The 20,575-nt window shown below is 36.8% G+C and overlaps 4 protein-coding genes across 6 annotated transcripts in view; 1 reads left to right on the top strand and 3 right to left on the bottom strand.

Annotated features, from left to right (window-relative positions):
- The window catches only part of LOC18041025 (kinesin-like protein KIN-4A), an 11,590-nt gene extending 4,837 nt beyond the window's left edge, over positions 1–6,753 (top strand). For both annotated transcript variants that reach the window (XM_024183265.1, XM_006434655.2), the window contains exons 10-26: positions 243–356; positions 584–677; positions 876–985; positions 1,402–1,500; positions 1,590–1,703; positions 1,789–1,905; positions 2,019–2,099; positions 2,859–2,930; positions 3,589–3,682; positions 3,918–3,949; positions 4,045–4,142; positions 4,218–4,316; positions 4,425–4,646; positions 4,988–5,150; positions 5,433–5,588; positions 5,675–5,994; positions 6,342–6,753. In XM_024183265.1, the coding sequence (XP_024039033.1) occupies positions 243–356; positions 584–677; positions 876–985; positions 1,402–1,500; positions 1,590–1,703; positions 1,789–1,905; positions 2,019–2,099; positions 2,859–2,930; positions 3,589–3,682; positions 3,918–3,949; positions 4,045–4,142; positions 4,218–4,316; positions 4,425–4,646; positions 4,988–5,150; positions 5,433–5,588; positions 5,675–5,887 (1,878 nt within the window). In that variant the 3' untranslated portion in view covers positions 5,888–5,994; positions 6,342–6,753. The remainder of the gene's footprint in view (positions 1–242; positions 357–583; positions 678–875; positions 986–1,401; positions 1,501–1,589; positions 1,704–1,788; positions 1,906–2,018; positions 2,100–2,858; positions 2,931–3,588; positions 3,683–3,917; positions 3,950–4,044; positions 4,143–4,217; positions 4,317–4,424; positions 4,647–4,987; positions 5,151–5,432; positions 5,589–5,674; positions 5,995–6,341) is intronic.
- A 1,313-nt stretch (positions 6,754–8,066) lies between these two features.
- LOC18041024 lies at positions 8,067–10,108 on the bottom strand. 2 transcript variants are annotated; one of them, XM_006434654.2, is made up of 3 exons: positions 9,710–10,108; positions 9,113–9,485; positions 8,067–8,719 (listed from the first exon to the last, which is right to left on the bottom strand). In XM_006434654.2, exons 1-2 carry the CDS (start codon positions 9,899–9,901, stop codon positions 9,120–9,122), a joined length of 558 nt encoding a protein of 185 aa, XP_006434717.1. In that variant the 5' UTR covers positions 9,902–10,108; the 3' UTR covers positions 8,067–8,719; positions 9,113–9,119. The 2 variants fall into 2 exon arrangements, with proteins under 2 accessions (XP_006434717.1, XP_006434715.1); XM_006434652.2 differs by having other exon boundaries at positions 8,067–8,462.
- A 900-nt stretch (positions 10,109–11,008) lies between these two features.
- Positions 11,009–14,315, bottom strand: LOC18040891 (probable inactive receptor kinase At5g67200). Its single transcript, XM_006434651.2, has 2 exons — positions 12,394–14,315; positions 11,009–11,682 (listed from the first exon to the last, which is right to left on the bottom strand). The coding sequence occupies exons 1-2, from the start codon at positions 13,814–13,816 to the stop codon at positions 11,111–11,113; spliced, it is 1,995 nt and encodes a 664-aa protein (XP_006434714.1). The 5' UTR covers positions 13,817–14,315; the 3' UTR covers positions 11,009–11,110.
- Positions 14,316–17,904: 3,589 nt separating this feature from the next.
- Positions 17,905–19,655, bottom strand: LOC18040890 (probable WRKY transcription factor 7). Its single transcript, XM_006434650.2, has 3 exons — positions 18,681–19,655; positions 18,460–18,585; positions 17,905–18,236 (listed from the first exon to the last, which is right to left on the bottom strand). The coding sequence occupies exons 1-3, from the start codon at positions 19,463–19,465 to the stop codon at positions 18,074–18,076; spliced, it is 1,074 nt and encodes a 357-aa protein (XP_006434713.1). The 5' UTR covers positions 19,466–19,655; the 3' UTR covers positions 17,905–18,073.
- Between the last annotated feature and the right edge of the window lie 920 nt (positions 19,656–20,575).

The following is a 20,575-nucleotide window of genomic DNA, read 5'->3' as shown; positions in this document are numbered from 1 at the left end:
GAACTAGGACTTGCCAGGCCTGAGGCCAGTAATCATAAGAATTTTTCAATATTTTTATTCTCACATCTTCTTATATAGAAAAATTATACTGGATTAATTACTTTACGCTATGGTAAAACTTATGAGGTTCTCTATGTAAAGGATAGTTTGGTTTGAACAAACAAAATAATTATCAATTTCGTTTATGGAGATAGTTGTATCTTAATCGATTTCATAAGTTCTCTCATTAATCATTTGCCTAGGTTCTCAAGGAAAGGATTGCTTGGCTTGAAGCTGCTAATGAAGATCTTTGCCGTGAACTCCATGAATACCGCAGCAGATGCACTGATGTAGAGCAGCGTGAAACAGACGCTCAAGTATGTGAACATGTCTTCTGTCTTTTGGAACTCTTCCATTAGTTCTTTTCTCCTTTTGTTAAAAGATGGGAGATTTTATCTTTTGTGTTGCCCTCCCACAAAAAAAAAAAAAAAAAAAAAGGACATGGGAGAGTTGACTATAATTCTTTAGTCATGATTATTATTACAGTTAGGCTTGATCAATGGATGATTCACTATACGTGTGAAATTGATACTTCATCTTTCAGGATGGTAGTCCTTGTCCTCTGAAAAGTGATGGGCTTAAAAGGAGCTTGAATAGTATTGAGCAAACTGATTATCAAATGGGTGAAAATATAACAGGTATGAAACTTCTCTGATATAGTAATTAGGTAAAATGTCTGTAATCATTGGTAAACTGGGTAAGCTTCAAAATGACTTCCAGTCTTCTACTTGTTCTTTCATCTATTGGATTGAATCAGTTTCTCTTTCAGATATTGTGAATTCAAGTTTCCTTTCAATGGATCTATGACATTGAGAATACAATGTCAATTTTGGCAGGTGATTCCAGAGAAATTGATGAAGTCGCAAAGGAGTGGGAGCACACACTTCTACAGAATTCTATGGACAAAGAGTTGAATGAATTGAACAGGCGTTTGGAGGAGAAAGAGGTACTTTTCATCAGAATATATATTTTTTATGTTTTTATTCCTAGTATTTGGCAATTTTGGGAACTGTGTATTCTTACTTCATTAACTTCTTACATAGCATAGCATAGCATGAGATAATAAGGGTAATGTACTTCCATTTAATCTCATCCTTCCTCAATCATCTGGAAGATAGTCTGGCTCAGTTTGGATTCCCATGAAAAAATATTTGATGATTTTTCTTTTTTTATTTTCATTTTTTTTCCTGGAATTTTACCTCTGTTTAAAGAAAAATCTTAAGAACTGTTGGCTGGTTCATGATTCTGGAGTAATTTTCTTCTACATTCTGACATTTCTTCTGTATATCTTCAACTTTTGCAAATCTTTTGGACAAAGAAGTCATCAGCACCCTTCATAATTTACATATAATGTCTGTGCAGTCAGAAATGAAACTTGTTGGTGGCTCTGACACTGCAGCACTCAAGCAACATTTTGGGAAGAAAATAGCAGAACTAGAGGATGAAAAACGAACTGTGCAGGTCAAAAAGAAGTTTATTGACCTGTTCTTCAATTTTCACACTCCTTGAAATAACAGATGACTCATCTCACACCTGTTTTATTGCTGCAGAAAGAAAGAGATCATTTGCTGACTGAAATTGAAAATCTTGCCTCAAATTCTGATGGGCAAACACAAAAATTGCAAGATGTACATGCCCATAAATTAAAATCACTTGAGGCACAGGTAATGTTGGCTTTTGTCACAATTCCATATAAATATCACAATTTAATTCAAGTAGTAAACAGTCTTCATAATCTATGCACAACAGATTCTGGATCTCAAGAAAAAACAGGAGAACCAGGTTCAACTTTTAAAGCAGAAACAAAAGAGTGATGAAGCAGCAAAGCGGTTGCAAGATGAAATTCAATTTATAAAGGCTCAAAAGGTTAACTGTCACTTTGGCTTTTAATGCATCGTGTTATTTTCAGTCCTTTTTTGTTGTCTCTACTCTGTCCACTGCTGATTTTCTTCTTCTTGTTCCCTTGCATCTTTGTGTAGGTTCAATTGCAACATAGGATAAAACAAGAAGCTGAACAATTCCGACAGTGGAAGGCTTCTCGAGAGAAGGAACTTTTGCAGGTGCTTTACTTGTTCTGTGAAACAAATAATTTGGAAAAGACATGCAGTATCAATATCTTTTATGCTCATTCTGGTAAATGATATATGTCCATTCGATTTCACGTAAGGGAAGATTATTGGGTGGAGCAGGAATAGTTGGGATCTATTGAATTCTCTTTTTATACAGAACACATTTTTTGTTTGTATCTTTGTTACTACTTGTTTGTAACTTTAAGGGGTGTGGTTTGGTCTTTCTGACAATACTGTTGAAATCTACTTTAGGTAGTTAAGCCTGCAAACTACAAAACTTGTTCTCATCTTTGCACAATGTTATGTAGTGCAATTTTGTTGCATGCACTTTTGTTCCTTTAAACCCTAAACTCCCGGTGGCAGTACTCAGTATTATAAATTCGTTTTTAAGAATTCTAGCAGCTGGTTATGACTGCCAATAAATAATTTGAATTAAAAGATTCAGCAAGCTGAGCAAGCTTGGATTCACCCCTGCATAAAGTCATATGATAATGTGTAGTCAAATTTACTAATTGCCAAAGCTGTTTTATATTTTTTTATTCATCCTGAAGGAGAACCTTTTTTTTTTAGGAGGTTAAATAAGAGAACCTACGGATTAGTTATACTTTAGATATTTGAATAAGGTAACGCAAACAAAACAATTAAACAATGTATGTATAGAGTATGCTTCAGATCTGTAAACTTTATGAAGATATTGTCTGCATGTATGTATGTATGTTAACTTATTTATTCACATATCGATGAAAGCAGTTACGTAAGGAGGGAAGAAGAAATGAGTATGAAAGGCATAAGCTGCAAGCTTTGAACCAACGCCAGAAATTGGTGAGCAAATCTTTCCTGCTTGCTTATGTTATGAATCTATCTCAATAATATTTCCAAGAAGAATGTACCACTGAATGTAGCAATTTATTTGCCTCTTAAGATTTCCATCCTGACTTTGCCCTCATAATGTGGTGAAAACAGCAGATAATAGCAAAAAGTCTAAGAAAGCAAACTATCTGGCCTCAATTCCAATTTTCATTATATATGTTTGCTGCTTCTTCAAATTTGTTTTATCAGCTAGATTCTTATCATGGGTTTGTCTCCCTCAAACCCTGTTTGCTATGTTTCCGACTTTTTGGCATGTTCAGTTGCTGCTATCATATTTAAGGCTGTTTCACTTTGACAAGTTAAGAACCTATTATGGAAGTTTTGCTTTAAATGCCGAATTGCCCAAAATATTATAATTGAAATTCAGTATGTTCTAATTCCTGAGTTGATATTTCAAAATAATCTAATAAGGAACGAATTGACCTCAAGAAAGAAAAAGTGGAACCCATTCTAGTTGAGTCCATTTCAAGTATTACTCTGTTAAAAAAATAAAAAATAAAATAAAATTATTAGTCTAGTCCATTGCTTAGGTAGAAAAGGCTTCATAAGTCTCCCTGATTTATACGTATTAGAAATAAACTGTTAACTGGAACAAATTTCTTTCATGCAGGTTCTTCAGAGAAAGACTGAAGAGGCTGCAATGGCCACCAAGAGGCTAAAAGAGTTGTTGGAATCACGTAAATCTTCTGCCCGTGAGAATTCAGGTAAACTTTTCACTTTCAGTTTTACCCTTTTATGGCTGATGACTAGAAAGCCCTTGTCTCAGGTAAACATACAGCACCTCTTATATAAAGATTAGAAAATCCATCACTCTTCATCACATACTTGATCAATGGTTACTATACTGGAGGGGCTATTTGTTTACCAGATACATGGCATTTTTAGACCATGGGCCTCTGCCTTTATACTCAATTTATCTAATTTCATGCTATCTTCCAGCTGTCACAAATGGAAATTTAACAAATGGGCAGGTAATGATCTTTGCTTTCTCTTTTACTGATAAGTTTTATTTTTAATAAATTTGTATAATTCTCATTAATACTTTTGAATTAATTGATATATGTAGAGCAATGAGAAATCCTTTCAACGGTGGCTTGACCATGAGCTAGAGGTCATGGTAAATGTGCATGAAGTTCGTTTTGACTATGAGAAGCAGAGCCAAGTGTAGGTTCATTATTTATATTTGTTTCCAATATGAATTAAAACGTTTTTCTTTATGCTAACACAAATAATCTGCAGACGAGCTGCACTGGCGGAAGAGTTGGCAGTGCTGAAGCAAGTGGATGAGTTTGCTTCAAAGGGACTCAGTCCTCCGAGGGGAAAGAATGGATTTGCTAGGTATAAGTTGTGAAAGTTATTTATTCACCCCAAATTATTTCCATTTTGATGGTCTGGGAATGATGAAGAATGGCTTGACGTGTTAACATGATTTAATTGCTTGTTCAGAGTGTCCTCTATGTCACCAAATGCAAGAATGGCCCGAATATCTTCACTTGAGAATATGCTGAGCATATCATCTAATTCACTTGTAGCAATGGCTTCACAACTTTCAGAGGCAGAAGAGCGGGACCGTCTCTTCACTAACCGTGGACGTTGGAATCAGTTGCGTTCAATGGCTGATGCTAAGAACTTGCTTCAATACATGTTCAATTCTCTAGCAGATGCAAGGTGCTTTCTATTAAATAAATATAACCCAAATTATTTTATTTTATCTTTTTTCAGTTTCGGACTTTTTTTGGATATTGATACCTTTAGTTCCATGATTTATACAAATCTACTAGATTAACCGTGCTCAAAATTGATTGGAATTCCAGAGAGTGATATGCATCTCTAACGGTAGATCTGGTTAAGGATACATTAAATGGAATTTATTAAAAGAATTCCTTTAATCAGGGGGCCATTGATTTATATGCTTAAACCATAAAGATTTCACAGAACATGTACATACTCTTATTTGAATTCTGTGATTAGAGGTCAATTCTAAATAGCCCCTTGTGCATTTGCAACAGGTGTCAACTGTGGGAGAAAGATATAGAGATCAAGGAAATGAAAGAGCAACTAAAAGAACTTGTTGGTCTGTTGCGACAGAGTGAGGTAAGAAGAAAGGAAGTGGAGGAGGAGCTAAAATTGAGAGAACAGGCTGTTGCAATCACACTGGCTAGATCGGCTTCGGTGAGATTAGACGTCACTTGAGTTTTGTTCTTATGCATCATATAAAAACTTTTAGAACTTTATCAGTGTACAAATGAAGACTACTCTATCGGAAAGCACACATTGAGATGATTTTTGACAAAATTCTAGGACTTTTGAGGCCTATCTATAGGTTTGCCAAGAAATTGTGTTCATTTTAATGGTTTTCTTAATATTGGATGGAAGTGTGTTCAGCATTCTAGAGTTTGTGTTGCTAAACTTTTATTATTGTACATCTAACTCTTCATTCCTGGCCATGGACAGGGGAACTTGCACAATTCACTTGAACACTTTGCTGATGATACGAGTGGTCCTCCCTCCCCAATGTCTGTCCCAGCACAGAAGCAACTGAAATATACACCGGGCATTGCCAATGGCTCAATAAGAGAGTCAGCAGCATTTATAAATCAAAACAGAAAGGTTAAAGTCCTTTTCCATCCTTTATTATTAGATTGATATCCACCTTCCTACTTTGGCTGACATAAGCAGGTTTTGTGTTAGCTCAGAGGGTACCCCTTGGGCAGTTGTCAATGAAAAAATTAGCAGCCCTAGGACAGGGTGGAAAATTATGGAGATGGAAGAGAAGTCACCACCAATGGCTTTTGCAATTTAAATGGAAGTGGCAAAAGCCATGGAGACTCTCAGAATGGATCCGTCACTGTGATGAAACAATTGTGAGGGCAAAGCCTCGTCCACGGGCCCTGCCACATGCAGGGTGATATTCTGTGGTCCTGGTCACAAGCTTAATCTTGCTATACCTATACTAATCTCTGCACGAGTATGATCACAACCCATGGTGCCCGGACGAGCCACAAAAGGAGTGCAGGTAATGTATTCTTTACATCTATTTCCAGTCATATACTTAATGTAGTCTACATCATTGGGGCTAGTATTTATCACATTGTTATCTTCGCCTATGACTAAAAAGTATCGGGCTAAATTCTATTTGTTCTGGTAATATTACATGTATGGCTATGAGCAAACTTCTTCACTCATGTCAAGATAGTTGCAGAATGTTTTGAAAAGATAGTCAGAAACAAAATATAATTTCAGATGTCAAGTACTACATGAAAAATATTATGGTTGGGACGTCAGGCATGATATCTGGTTGGCCTTGATATTGCTCATAGCTTATATACAACAGAATCTTACACTTTCATTTGATGGATACAGAGTGAAGAGCTTCAAGGAGCTCGGATGGAAAAGTTAGGTTTATGAAGATTGGAAATTTTGGCTGTGATTAATGCAATAGGAGTACATTGTGTATAGTAGTGTTCTTGTCGTTGGTGGTTCCACCGCAAATTTGCCAGAAGGTGCTAGATACATGAGATTACACGGGTGGTGAAGAAGTGACACTCGCAGTTTCTATCAATAACAACACTTTTTTGAGGGATAAAGACACCCAAGCGCACAGACATCTGTACGAAGGTCCAGTCTAGTCTGATATATCTTTTTTTTTTTTTTTTTTTTTGGTGAAATAGTATTCAGTCCAATTAATTTTGGGTTTTATTGAGTGTAAGCGCAATATTGATTTTGTCGGTAGCAACTACTATCTCATTATAGTGAAAGAAAATTCTTTTCTCAATATTCGCCATTTCATTCCATTTCCACTTTCCAGCATAACGATGTTATTATATTTTTGTCATCCCTTGAGACATTAGTCCTTACAAATGCACTTATCTTACAAATGTACTTTGTGAAAACTCAAAATCAATATTTTACCAGATATTTGTAATAACAAACAAGTGTTGTATATTTGATACCAAGCTGACCAAGGGCACGGGCCAAGTGGTACTGGCACTTATGAAAAAGAATTGACTAAATTTTCGACCACCTTAATAAATAAGCTGTATTTTAGTTTATACCGTGAGGCAACCTTGACTATTCCATCTTCTACAGCAAATTACCAACTCACATACTGTACAGGTTGTACCTCAAGGGGTCTTGCTCCTACGACGCTTAAATCATTTCCAGCTGGAACGCACTAGTCCTCACTCCTCCATTTACTTTTTCTGTTTTCTTTGAACGAATGTACAAATATACAGAAATGGTCATTTAGACCTTTTTCCACTGTAGCTCTGATAGGTTTGGGGAATTCTTCCTAGCATCATGATCTTCTGGGATAACTGACTACTGAAATTAATATCACTACCCATATAAAGATGTATTATTTTATTTACGGTGCGTGAAATAAAAAATTAGGTGAAATAAAAATAAATTGTGAAAGAGAATGGACTAGAATAAAAATGAGTTGGAATACGAATGAGATTTTAATATTTACTTGATAAAAATAAATAAAAATAAGAATGTGTTGAAATATCATTGATGTGTTTTACTTAACAAAATAAATAAGAATGAAAAATGACAAGAAAAATCAATTTATTAAAATACTCATAGTATTAAATAATATATTTTTCATTAAATAAATACATGTATAAATATTATTATAAAAATAATATTAATTAAAAAAATAAAATTAATATTAATAAAATAATAATAACAATAATAATAATTAATAATAACTAAAATAATAAAAGTAATAAAAAAATTTAATAATAATAATAATAATCACATTTAAAATAATAAAATTAATTGTGATTTAAATGAGAGTAATTCGAGAAATATGAAAAAAATGAAACGAATACAAAAGTCAGTTCAGGAAATAAAAATTCTCATTCCCAACCCCTCATGGGAATGAAATTCTCATTTCTTGTTCTCAAATTGTGTGAGATTCATACATTTTATTCTCATTCTCAAATTACATTTTACCAAACAAACATGAATTTCATTCACATTCTTTTATTTTCATTCCCTAAACCTTCAAGTAAACACACCATATATGAAGAACATTTATGAATTCTCCATATGTCGTTGTCTGAGTTTTCAGAACAACCCGCCATATGGTCAAAGGTACGGAGAGGGAAACATTACGCTGAATATGAAGACATTTATAGTAACATCCAATTGCATTAATTCTCTACAAAATGGAGTTATCAGGAAGACATTTATAATTCTCTTCCTTCTACTCTTCCACTCCCATCAATTAAAATCAGGGAGAAAAAGTCTATTTTTTCTCTCAAGATGATCGAATCCAATCAATGATGCACCCAACAATCCACGAAAAAGCATTCAAGTTTCAAAAGGATCAACAAGTCCACAGACAAATTACCGGCCACAGGGCACCAACTATTCCATCCCCTCATAACTGATGACTCATGCTTGATTTATTCTTGCACTTCCTCGTTTCTTTTTCAGCAGCATATGAGCTAGATTTCATTGCTCATGTCCAAAACACTATTGCATGACGAAGAGAGAGAAAGACACAAGGGAGGGATATAATCAAATTAGCGAACTCTGAATGCGCAGTCTTGAAGTAATTAATGTACTAGATAGCTGAATATCTAGTAATTAAGACACAAGGGAGGGATATAATCAAATTAGCGAACTCTGAACGCGCAGTCTTGAAGTAATTAATGTACTAGATAGCTGAATATCAGTGAATGCAGCCGAGCAGGTGGTGTTGGGTTTTGGGGACGTAAAAGACGGAAGACCTCCAGGAATAAAAGCACGCCATCCTCAAAATCTTATATTACAAAGTATAGATATAGTAATATAATATTATAGTTCAGAGCTTTAAAAACCGCTTGAGGGTAATTTTTACTTGCATTTATCTACAATGATGATGCAATTTAATCACTAGAAGAGTAGAGATTCGACACTACACTTAAAGGGGAACATGTTTTCAATATAGACTCCTCTGCAGACAGAAGCATGACCTCTAAACATATCCTAGAAGTGGCGCCGGATTGCCAGTCAGCGACCAGAGCCAGGATAATTGACATTAGTGTACACTCACATAATGCAGTCAAATGCAATTCAAGTAGGACAATAGCTTAGTAGGTGCATCGAGGTGAAGAAAGAGCAAAAATATCAATGTCATATACCTCCGAATCAGAGTTTGCAACACCAATATGCATAGTGCTCCTCTTTCCGATGATTACTAACAAGACCCCCACACTGTAAACATACAAAGCTGCTTCCATCTGAGAATGCATCCAGCACAATCTGCGTTCTTCCAGTTTCTGCAAGTATAGAAGAGCCATCAGCATCCGGTGCAGTTGATGAACTAGCTATTTCGCATGGTGATGGTTCAACAGCCAGGGGTTGGGCTTCAGCAATGGCACATTCAGCAAATAAAGCAGCCAGCTGATCCATGGCAGTGTTCTCTTGCATTCTATTTCTGTACAATTCACGCGCACGGTGCAGTGATCGAAATACAGCTTCCTCCCCACCTCTGGTTCTCATCGCCATCACCACCTGTTTCGACCATTAATTAAATAATAAAATAAATTCCACAGGCTAAAGTGGCCATACCACATTCATTATTTTGAATATGAATACATCCCTATTCCTTAATAAACGAAAGATGTTGTAAAAGAAAATCAGGAATCAATGTTGTGGACGTCAAGTCATATTGACTGACAATCGTAACAATTTTTTTTTTTTACAAAGAAAATTTAAAAAAAAATATGATTTATTACCGCCTGGAGAGCCTGAGAAGGCCTGCCTTGGTTGATGAGCTGGCGAGCCAACGCGAGCAGCTCTCTTAGGTCGACGTCTTGGCCTTGCCGCAGATGCTGCTGCGTTTCGGCGGCCGTGGCTGTGGCGGCGGCAGAGGCGGAGTCAGTTTCCATTACGTCGGTGTCAGAACGAAGATCCATGACATCTCTCATCTTATAACCTTCTCCTGCTCAATCATCAAATTACCTGCACGAATACCCTGAGATATTTATATGTTAATTTTTGTGTTATCTGCTAGATGATTCCAGCAAATTCTGCAACAGCGCACCACTCTCCCCTTTTTCCACTTGTTTGTCAATGATGATGTCCATGTACGTTACTTGGATTCATTGCCGAATTCGGGTTCGAATTTCTCACGAGGCGGGCCTGTTTTTAATTTTGGGTTTCAAGACTCTGTGGGCTCTCATTTTTACAGTCCTTTAATATATTCGATACAAAGACCCATCTTTCTTCTTGTTAAACCCGATTCCCACTATTACTCCAATTGTATATCTATTGTCAACTAAAATTATTAACATGGAAGTTGGCACTTCTTCGGTTCTTCCCTTTTATTTTAAAATGGAGGGCTTGCTTGAGTGTCCGAATCTACCAAACAGTTGAGTTTTTTTTTTTTTTTGGGTGCTCGGCTTCGTATGTCTTTGTTCTTACCTCTTATGTATGTTGAGCTTTGATTATGTATTTCTATTGGTTGATGCAACTTTTGAAAATTGTATTGTATATTTTTAAAAAAATGCTAAAAAAAAAAAATTAAAAGATGATGCAATCAACGGCAAATTATTAATATTTGGTATAAAACGAGAATTCTTATGATAGAGATGCTCCAAGTTAATTAGAACATATCCAACAACATAGATGGACCTCACTAATATTAATTTACAAATGGTTCTATCACGGCTTCCAATTCAATACTACAAGTGCGATAAGGAGTAAATTTTTTAGGAAATTTAGGTTCATCCTTTAAGATTTGGCTATCTTAGAGCATCTGTAAACACCATTCAAGCTAAATTGAGTGCAAGACCCCATCTTTTAAACGGATTTGTATCTTGATTTTAGGAGGGTTTGTAGTTTATTATTTGTTAGTAATTCCTTTATTTTAGGAAAATTTGTGATTAGAAAACTCTTCTTCGATGAAAAATTTGTTAGGAAGAGATTATCCAAAACTACGAACCCACCATAACAATGTGGTAACCGAGACGAGGAATTAATTTTAAGAAGAAGAAAAAAAAAAGGAAAAAGAACCAAGTAGTTAATGTTAAAAGAAAAAGTAACTAAATAGTTGGGTAAATTCCATTCATCTAGCTACGGACACTATATATTTGCTGATTTGCCTACGAACAAATGTTACTAAAACAACGATATAACTACGAGATCCCAGAGAGTGGGTCCAATTCACCATCCTCCATTAATACAGCTTCTTTAATCTCCTGTAACATCTTCAATACTTGCCACATAGTGGGCCTTTGTTCTGGCGAGGCCGAATTACAAGCAATCGCCACCTCAAGAAGCATACCTAATCTCTCATCTTCGGCGCCATCATCTTCCCTGGCGGATCTAACCCAATTCATCATTTCATTAGGCACCAAAAATGAGTGCTGTGATGGAGGCTTTCCAGTTAAAAGCTCCAGCAACAATACTCCAAATGAATAGACGTCAGATTTTGAGGTTGCTTGGTGACTTGCATTGCGAGTCTCGGGTGCTTTGTATAACAAGTTATCAGGGTCATCATCCGGCGATGAATCGGCAGAGAGTGCAGTGAGGCAATAGTCGGCCAGACATGCCTCGAAATCAGGGCCAAGGAGCACATTAGAGGACTTGAGATTGCCATGGACGAGTCTCCATGCTTGGTGAATATAAGAGAGGCCTTGTGCCACGTCCTCTGCTATTTTCAAGCATGAAGTCCAGTGTAGTGGCTTTGCTCTTGTTGATTTTGAACCTGCAATTTGGCCATTTCGTACGTAATCATATCATTATTATTAACTCAATAGAGATTCTGCCTCCATAATGGGACAAAGTAACAAAAGTGTGTGTGTGCATGCGCGCATCCCTGCGCGTAATATTATTTAGTTCATCTAGAGAGATGGTGCGTTGGATTTTTCGATTCACCATAGGATAAAGAATGAGAATTGACCGAGTCCGCAGGCAACCCACGTGGGACCCACTACACTAATAATTGCATAACTACTACGTTGCTCTCCACTTGAATTGAGGTTTGATTTTTGAATTGTCTCCCCGGCGCCGCTGCATTTTGGTTGGGTAAAAAGAGTAGAGGAGTACTTTCCAATGTTGATTAAAATAATTGGAACGAAATAAATCATTTCAATTCCCAATGTCAATCAGCAGCAAGATTCTCGCTGCTCGTGAAAATCTATGATATAACCGATGCCAAACTGATCAGGCACGTAATTATGCTTTTCTTAAGGATCACTTTCACTTGTATAATATATTTAATAAACAACCCCAAATTAGAATAATAATAATAATAATAATTTCGATTGCAAATTAAAATCCTACGTGGCTACATATTCTAGGGGTCACCGCGGTCAAACCGAGTCAAGATCGAGTCCAATCACCTAATGGGCTGACTCACTGAGTAATTGCACCACACATGAAAAATTAAAATAAAAACAATTGCAGAGGAACTTACCGTGTATGAGCGAGAAGAGACTGCCATTGGGCTGATAATCATAGATAAGGAGTCTCTCCTCCTTGGCCTGAAAATAAGCTCTGAGCGGCACAAGATTTGGATGCCTGAGTCCACCAACTGATTCCATATGCTGCTCATACATTTCATTGCTTGTGCCTGCTAATTTGCTTGCATCAAGCCGCTTCACACAAACAATCAGACGGTTGTCCAACACTGCCTTGTACGTTGTCCCCAGAGACCCTTTCCCAAGCAACTCAGCAGAAGCCCTCATCAGCTGGTCCAGCGTATACAGCTGTGCCTCGCCCGCACAGAATACCAAATTTCCACTCTTGGCCACTTGGATCCCTTGTGCTCTCTTCACCTTCTCCTGCAACTCATTCTCTTGCTCTATTTGAATCATGGCTAAAGCTTGAGCCGTTGCCGCCGCTTCATCCGATGCAATCATAGCCTTTGATTTTTTATCTTTCCTCTGTTTCTGTTTCTTCACAGCCATTGCAAACAAAACAAGTGAACATATCAAAACAAAGACTCCAGATGAGAAACCGATGATGACTGCAGTTTTTTTGTGGCTCTTAGGGCTCGGCTGGGTCAACTCAACACCATGCATCTGTGCGCTCTGTTGCCCAAGAACAGTCACTGGCGGTGGAGCCGCTGCAGCCGTCGCTGATGGCCCAAAAAAGGGTGGCCTGGGGTTGCATTCTTTGTGAATAATCTCGCCACATAAGCTAGGGTTAAAAAGAAAAGAGGAGATACCAAAACGTGACAGCGTGGATGTCACCGGTATGGCGCCAGTGAAGTTGTTACCAGAAACGTTGAATATTTTGAGAGAGGATTGGTTCAATGGAGGAATCGAACCGTTAAACCGGTTCACATCAAGACGCAGAGAGTATAACCGGCCTTGTGAAGCTAATTCTTTTGGCAATGGTCCCGAGAGATTGTTATAAGATAAATCCAAGGTCTTAAGTCGATGAAGAGACAAGAGTGAAGGAGGGAAAGAACCTGTAAAGAAGTTGTGATCAAGAAAGAGAGATTTGAGATTAACGAGGCCCGAGAGGTCGGGAATGGGTCCGGTGAGTGAGTTGTTCTGTAGACCCAGGACTCGGAGCTGGTCGAGTTTAGTCAATGAGTTGGGAGCAAAAATGCCACCAAGATCCAAGCCTTGGAGAACTACTCGCACCACTTTTTGTTGGTAACATATAACTCCTTGCCATTGACAAAAATGCAAGCTTTTGTTCTGTGAAAACAAGAGGTGGTTTCTCAAATCGGCTTTTGCTTTGAATGCCAGTAGCGCTTGTGCATCAGACGGCAGCAGTGAGTTCACTGCAGACGCAGAACGAGAAGCAGAACAAGATGTAATCAACAGAAAAGTATTTGATAGGAAAAATAACAACTGCGGAAGAAGGGGTTTTCTTCTCGTGGACATGGTGTTTTGGTTAGTGTAATGAAAACTGAAACAGGAAACAGGGGCACTCTTCTTCCTCTTCTCAGTTTATTTGACCTTTCGCTGTAAAAAGTAACTATTACAGGTCCATTTCATTCCCTTGACAGGGCAGAGACTTGAGAGAAAGGGAAGAGGTGGTGATGGAAGGTTTCAGTTAAGTGACAAAGCATGTAATGTCATTGTAAGAGCTGATAAGAAGCAGCTGGCTGGGACTGCATACTCAGAATCACGTGAAGGGAAAGGGAGTGGGCGAAGAAAAAAAAAAATTGAAAGAAGTATCAGCTCTTAATATCTAAATCTTTAATGTGTACGGTTACCAGCATACTCTTTATGATTGGTGTTCCGGCAAGGCGAGAAAGGGCCCCTCCTGCCTGTGAGTCCCACTCTCTAGTCTGCTGCTTTTATGTTTTAGCTCTTCTTTTAATTTTTCTTGTGTGTCACACCTGTCAAGTTATGTTGGGGGAATTCTTTTTGACCTATGCGTATGGACGGTGCCATGTGAGTTCACAGTTGGGTATAATTTGAGATGCAAGTAATGTACTGTTTTAATGGGAACATAAATTGAGTAATTGACGAAGTAATTTAAGTTTGATGTGGGGCAGTGACTCACCCCATCCAATAAATCCGACTTGGTGATGGTTAGATATGGCTATAATTCAAAGGTTAAAGATAAATCCAAAGGTTAAGGATAAAGAAAATATGGGAACAAAATAAATGAGATTTTTATTAATCAAAAGATTATAAAAATAATTAAAAAAAGGGCAAATCTACTTCAGTATAAAAATAAAATATTAAAGCACATATTGTAATTGGCTCTACTTAATTTAAAATAGAAAATTAAAAAATCACGTTCCGGAATCCCAATACTGTTACTGGTTATTTATTTAGAAAAGGAATGAGAATAAGTACGTGGGCTCATAAGTTATTGAAAATACATAATACAATTCCCATTCCCAAGGCCCATTTCTGCAATTTGCGTTTTGCCCCCACTGCCTGGACCTGGGCCAAATGATATGAGATTGACCCATGGTGTTGAAACTTAAAACGGCCCTTAGGTTTCCTTGTTCTTGAAAAACCAAGTTACGACAAGGACTTGTGGGCCTAGGCTCAAAACCATGCTAGCTCAGTTCACCTCTACACTATTAATACCCCAATTTAAATCTTTGAAAACACTTTCCTTTATTTACCCATTCAAATATTTTAAAATAAAATATATTTCTTATAACATTTAAAAAACCCCTTTCACTTTCAGTGGCAAACTTTAACTAAAATAATTTCCCATTCAATCACAATCTTTCAATTTTCTTTCTTATTATTCACACCCCATAATCATAAAGATATTCTCTTCTTTAGCAAAAATAATAATTTAAAGATTTCCTGTAAAACAATCACTTCTATAATGTATTCAAAACATGTTTAATTAGATATATTATGTCCTCCGTATAATTTTGATATAGGTTTTTAAATATCCAAGGGCTTAAAAAATGATTTTGGAGAAGTATCAATAGTCTATAACACTCTACTTATGACCCAGAAAAATGCTCGAACCTAATCTGTCCTTCGATAATTATGCGTACGGTTAGTTGTTCATTGGCACCATAAAAAGCAATGTAAAACAAGTTATAAGTGTTTTTTTTTTTTTTCTTAAGAGGAAATTATAAGTTACTCAAGAGACTTTATCATCGATATAAAAACAATCTCCTCGTGCTTTTGCTTGTTTGGATTGCTAATCCCATGCTTATGATCACTGTAATTGAGTATGAAATCTTGGCAATTATACAATAACATGTGTATCATTTAGAGTATGCTTTCTTTTCAATTTTTTTTCCTAAGAAAGAGATAACATAATGTTATATTTACTTATTAAAGTGAGAGTAGTGTCTCGATTGCTCCCACAACAATATTTATTTATTTATTTAAGAAGGGGAGTTGGTGTTTCATTGCTTGAGTCCCACTCATTTTTTAAGCGAAGAGTGGGATTCCCACTCCGATTGGGGAAGATAAGAGTGGAAATCCACTTTCACCTCTTCCTTTTTTATCGTTCCGTTATTAAATATAATATAATTCTATTGATTGAAATATAATATGTCAGATTTTTAAAAAATAATAATATCATATTTATTTAAATAATATTGTTATATTATTTAATAGCATTATATTTATTTAAGATTAATAATTAACAATAATAAATAGTTTAGTCTAAGAAAACAAGCCTATACAAATGAACTTAATCATCAATGAAGGTGCTCCATACTGGAAGAATTGATTTTAGGAGCACTGACCAAGGGTCTTTTGACCAATTAATAAAATGGAACATTTGAATCTAAATGGAAAACTCAACCGTATGCATGTTCTCTACCGTGATATAAACATCAAATCATGTGAATCGTTTTATGCAATAAAGCCCTATTTTGAGGGCACGGGTTCAAGTTTCGAAGAGAGTAACTTTTCTCATCGTATAAGGATAGATGAATAGATGAATAGATTTTTAAACTATTATTTAACAAGGATTTGGTTGTGTTGGAATCGCTCTAAGGTAGAACATATTTTTATAATCACACGATTAAAATTATAATATATTTTTTATTATTTATCACTTTACGTGTGAAATTATAATTTATACTTTACTTTAAAATAGCTCCAAGATAATCAATACTCTTAACAAATATAAGCGTTTACATTCAGACAGATTCCATATAACAATGAACTGTACACATAATAATTCAAAAAGTTACTGACAGTGTGAAACAAAACAAACGTATTGACAGTTTTAAATTGCACCAGGTTCCTTGGTCAGCCAATAATTCATTTTAAATTTTTTTTTAAAAAATAGACATCTCAAATACGGCCAAAGGTTCAAGTTACAATAGATGCCGTGCCATGTTGTCGAGCAAGTGTGGCTTTTAAAAATTGCAAAAGGCCCTACATACATCTCTTCTCTCATTGTCCTCATTTTTGTTCATACGTACGCATTTTAAAATTATGACATTTAAAAGAGTTAATTTTTAATTTCTTAAAACTATACGATTTTATAATTTATTAAAAAATTAACTCTTTTATACCACACAATTTAATAATATGTATGTTCGTATTAAAAAAAAAACAGATATCCGCATCTAAAAATAATTATATATATATATATATATATACACGCGCGCTATACAGTAACCAAGTAAATGTGATTAATCCTCATTAAAGCATAATTAATTCTAAAGTGCATGAGAGCAGTAAGCAATTAGTGGGGGAGGCCGAATTATCATCAACCAAACCAGCCACTTTGACTTTGCATTGTATTCGCACTCTATTTTTGGTGGGGTCACTGTCGCAAATGCTTTATCGGAAAGTCTTAAAGGAATCATATCGCTTCATTCTCAAAGCACCCGAGGAAAATACACCAATTGCAACTTGACAAAACCACCACCAAGACTTGTCCTTCTCTTCAACCATTTTTTATCATAATTAAACTAGGGCAATCCCACCTTGCTCTAAGGATAAAGAATGAATTATAAGTAAAATAATAAATAAATAAAAATACATCATCACCTAAATTATGTGATTACAACGAAGTGCTCTATGATAAAGCGATTACAACGTATCCTAACCCTTTAAAATAGCAATCTAAGGGTCAACCGTCGCATAAACGACGCATCCTCCTCTAAAATAATAAACATTTTTCGGTGCCATTGACTGCAGCGCCATTTTTCTCATTTAAAATTGCATATTATTCGAGTGGAAATTGGAATAAAATAAAGTAAGCATCCTAACAAGAACCCCACCACCACCACCACCACCACCACCACCACCACCATCGCGGACATAGATACAATTCATAAAAAAAGCTAAATTCCATTTAAGTATAAGAACAATAAGAAAATTTAAAAAAAAAAAAAGGAAAAAAACACTACTTGCATGATTCAACTCCCACAAAATCCACATTTTCTACACTTTTTACTATTTCTTTTTAAATCTCTTTAAACAAAAGTCTTCAACAAGAAAAAAAGAGAAACCAAAAACAAAGGAATCCCATATATATATATATATATATATATATATATATATATATATTTTTTCTCCTTTTTTAAATGCTAAGGTAACCTCACTTGTCAATATTCTTGTGGACACGCCAGAGCCCAACAGTATCTACGTTGACCATTCGAGCACGGTGCTGATCGCCTGATCTGCCCCCACGCAATTTCCATCTTTTCGGAAATGTTGTTTTTGGCCGTTGGATGGGTTTGACTAAGATGACTCGAGGACCATAGCAGCAGGTGCATCATGAACAGCGAAGGCGTGGTTGTGATCACCTTCGTATGTGACAATCAGCATCATTGGATCGTCAAGTGCACGTTCCACGTGTTTGCGTGCTGGACAGCCTCTCACGCTACTACACTTGTAATATCCCCTGAAAATGGAGACACCAAAGAAACTAATGAGAATTCAGACACTCAGGCCCTGAGTCAACTCAGATTATAATGTCAGCACGTGAAAAAGTCAAATCAATCAGCCCCACTAGACAAACACAATTAATGCCGAATGGCGTCATTAGGAGGAGGAGTTAGTGGATGCTGCAGTGAAACGATTATGTTCGAGAAATGAACCGAGCGAGTCAGTTAACACTTGCGCACCTTGGATGAGGAGAACCTTTGATGGGTTTCTGGCCATACTTTCTCCAGGAGTAATCATCAGGTGGAATATCAGCCATCTTAGAGCTTATCGCTGGAACTCTAGTCACTCTCTTAATCCTTGATTTTCTGCACAGATTTTCAATTTAACATAAACATAATCAGAATTAAATCAAACGAAAAATAGAACAAATGAAATTGATTGTTAAAGAAATGAAGCCAACCTCTTCTTGGAGCAATGGCAGCGCCCTGAAGATGAGCCACACTTGAGAGCAGCATCATCCATGGAATTGCACTTTCTCTTGAGCGAGGAAGAAGACAGAGGTGGCTTTCCAGCTGATGATGGTGTGGTAAATTGAAACCCAGATGAGAAAGAAGGTTGTATGCTGTCGGTATCCCCTGCTGTGCCTGTGAGCGAGGATATGAAAGAATTTGTGGCAGAGGCTGAGAAATTGATACTACTTGGCACATGATCGGACTTAGTCACCACGGTAGAATTAGGATTACTCTTATGAACCTGGTGAGGCAACGGAGGCAGACGATGAACAGGGGTAGGGCAATAAACCTTGAAGGCAGAAACTTGTTCCTTTGAAAGATGATTTGTAGATTGAACTGATGGCCCTGCTGGTTCTTGAAGATGTACTTTTTCTTCTTTTTGAGGAGGAGGAGGAGGAGGAGGGCTACCAACAGGAGCTCTTCTGAATCTTGCATGCCCTGTTCTTGGTCTACCAAGTAGAGAAATAACTTTCTTGAAATTGTTCACGGCCACTTCAGCTGCGACCTTGATTTCCTTGTCGGGTTCGAGATTTGTTGGAGAGGGAGATGTGGATTCTCGGTACTGTGTTTTTTGTTCAGATGGTACTTGACCACTTCGAGACAATAATTTTATGAACTCACCAATGCTCTGCATACCTTCGGATGCAGCTTCTTGTACAGCGTTCTCTTCCATCTTGACAGCTGCTGCAAAACTATCACCGCAACCGTAACCCATCATCAGCTCCACGGCCATTTCTTTTAAAACCGTGCGCTAATAAGAGCCAAAGCCCAGAGGCTATTTAAATCTTGTTGTCCAAGGCAAGGAAAATTTGTTAAAATGACGATGAAAGAAAGCAAAGAAAAAGGAAAAAGCAAAGAAACAATACAATGACTTATTAAAGATTGATGATAAAAGTGGGGGGTGTGGTGCGCTTGGCTTTGTTTTGTTATAGATTCGAGTCAAACTGATGCCCTCTCGCAAATGCAATGCAAGGCATCAGAAATGACTGACCTGTCGAACCCAACCTCCAATAAAAACCTCCCAGGTGGCAGATTTTGTCAGGATGTTGACTGCCTCATTGACGTGGGTCCCGGTAACGGGATAAACCGCTTGGAGACCGTGTAAAATGATGAGAGGGATAAGGTCAAAAGGTTGTGATGATCCGTTGGAAATCGATGACTCGGTAAAATCGGAGAGAGGTTAGTTGGGGACAGTAATGTAGAGTTGACCTTTAACAGCTTTTAATGCAAAAGTCATTCAGTGAAAGAGGTGGGGGGGTTTTGTGGGACCAGGAGCTCCTCTTTAACCGGACACCGGAAGCTGCGTCAAAGTCTCACCCCGCAAGTCACATGGGATTCCCTCTTTTCTTTTCTTTCCTTCGTAAAATAACCTACTTCCTGTTATGATGGCCCACCACCACCACCACCACCCTTGGATTCATTTTCATTTTTCAAGATCCATTTTACACAGCTGATTGAATTTGAAATCCCGCTGCTCCACACCATGCATTGACCCATTGCTCCTGGATGCTTCCAATTAGACGTTGAAAATGATGGCCACGAGTGGACGTTGAAATTAAAAAGAGTTTATATTATTATCCAGTAAAAAAAAAAAGAAAAAAAGAAAGCCAACAACTAATATTGACATGCACGCAGAGATAATTAATCAAATCAAATTTCCTCTTTCGCTTCATTATTTATCCGTCAACAATGTATGTGTACATGTATAATTTATCTGTGAAAAAAAATAATTTGTACGTTAGGGCAGCAACATAGAGCTCAGCTCTTCAAAATTAAAACAAAGCGAAAAAGCATGTGCCCAGACCCAGATCAAGACTATACGAACAAAAAAAGAGAGAGGCAT

Source organism: Citrus clementina, unplaced genomic scaffold, assembly GCF_000493195.1.
Source record: "Citrus clementina cultivar Clemenules unplaced genomic scaffold, Citrus_clementina_v1.0 scaffold_5, whole genome shotgun sequence".
Classification (NCBI taxonomy): domain Eukaryota; kingdom Viridiplantae; phylum Streptophyta; class Magnoliopsida; order Sapindales; family Rutaceae; genus Citrus; species Citrus x clementina.
Note: the sequence above shows the minus strand (reverse complement) of the source record. Positions and strands in the feature narration are given on the sequence as shown.

What these genes read in the sequence shown, in the direction of transcription:
- LOC18040891 (XM_006434651.2), bottom strand. Translation starts at nt 13,816, where the DNA reads ATGTCCACGAGAAGAAAACCCCTTCTTCCGCAGTTGTTATTTTTCCTA. An exon ending in TCTCTTCTCGCTCATACACG is followed by an intron (nt 11,683 to 12,393) that starts GTAAGTTCCTCT and finishes GCCAAATTGCAG; the next exon opens with GTTCAAAATCAACAAGAGCA.
- LOC18041024 (XM_006434654.2), bottom strand. Translation starts at nt 9,901, where the DNA reads ATGAGAGATGTCATGGATCTTCGTTCTGACACCGACGTAATGGAAACT. An exon ending in CTTCTCAGGCTCTCCAGGCG is followed by an intron (nt 9,486 to 9,709) that starts GTAATAAATCAT and finishes TGGTCGAAACAG; the next exon opens with GTGGTGATGGCGATGAGAAC.
- LOC18040890 (XM_006434650.2), bottom strand. Translation starts at nt 19,465, where the DNA reads ATGGCCGTGGAGCTGATGATGGGTTACGGTTGCGGTGATAGTTTTGCA. An exon ending in TGCCATTGCTCCAAGAAGAG is followed by an intron (nt 18,586 to 18,680) that starts GTTGGCTTCATT and finishes AAATCTGTGCAG; the next exon opens with AAAATCAAGGATTAAGAGAG. An exon ending in AAAGGTTCTCCTCATCCAAG is followed by an intron (nt 18,237 to 18,459) that starts GTGCGCAAGTGT and finishes CTCCATTTTCAG; the next exon opens with GGGATATTACAAGTGTAGTA.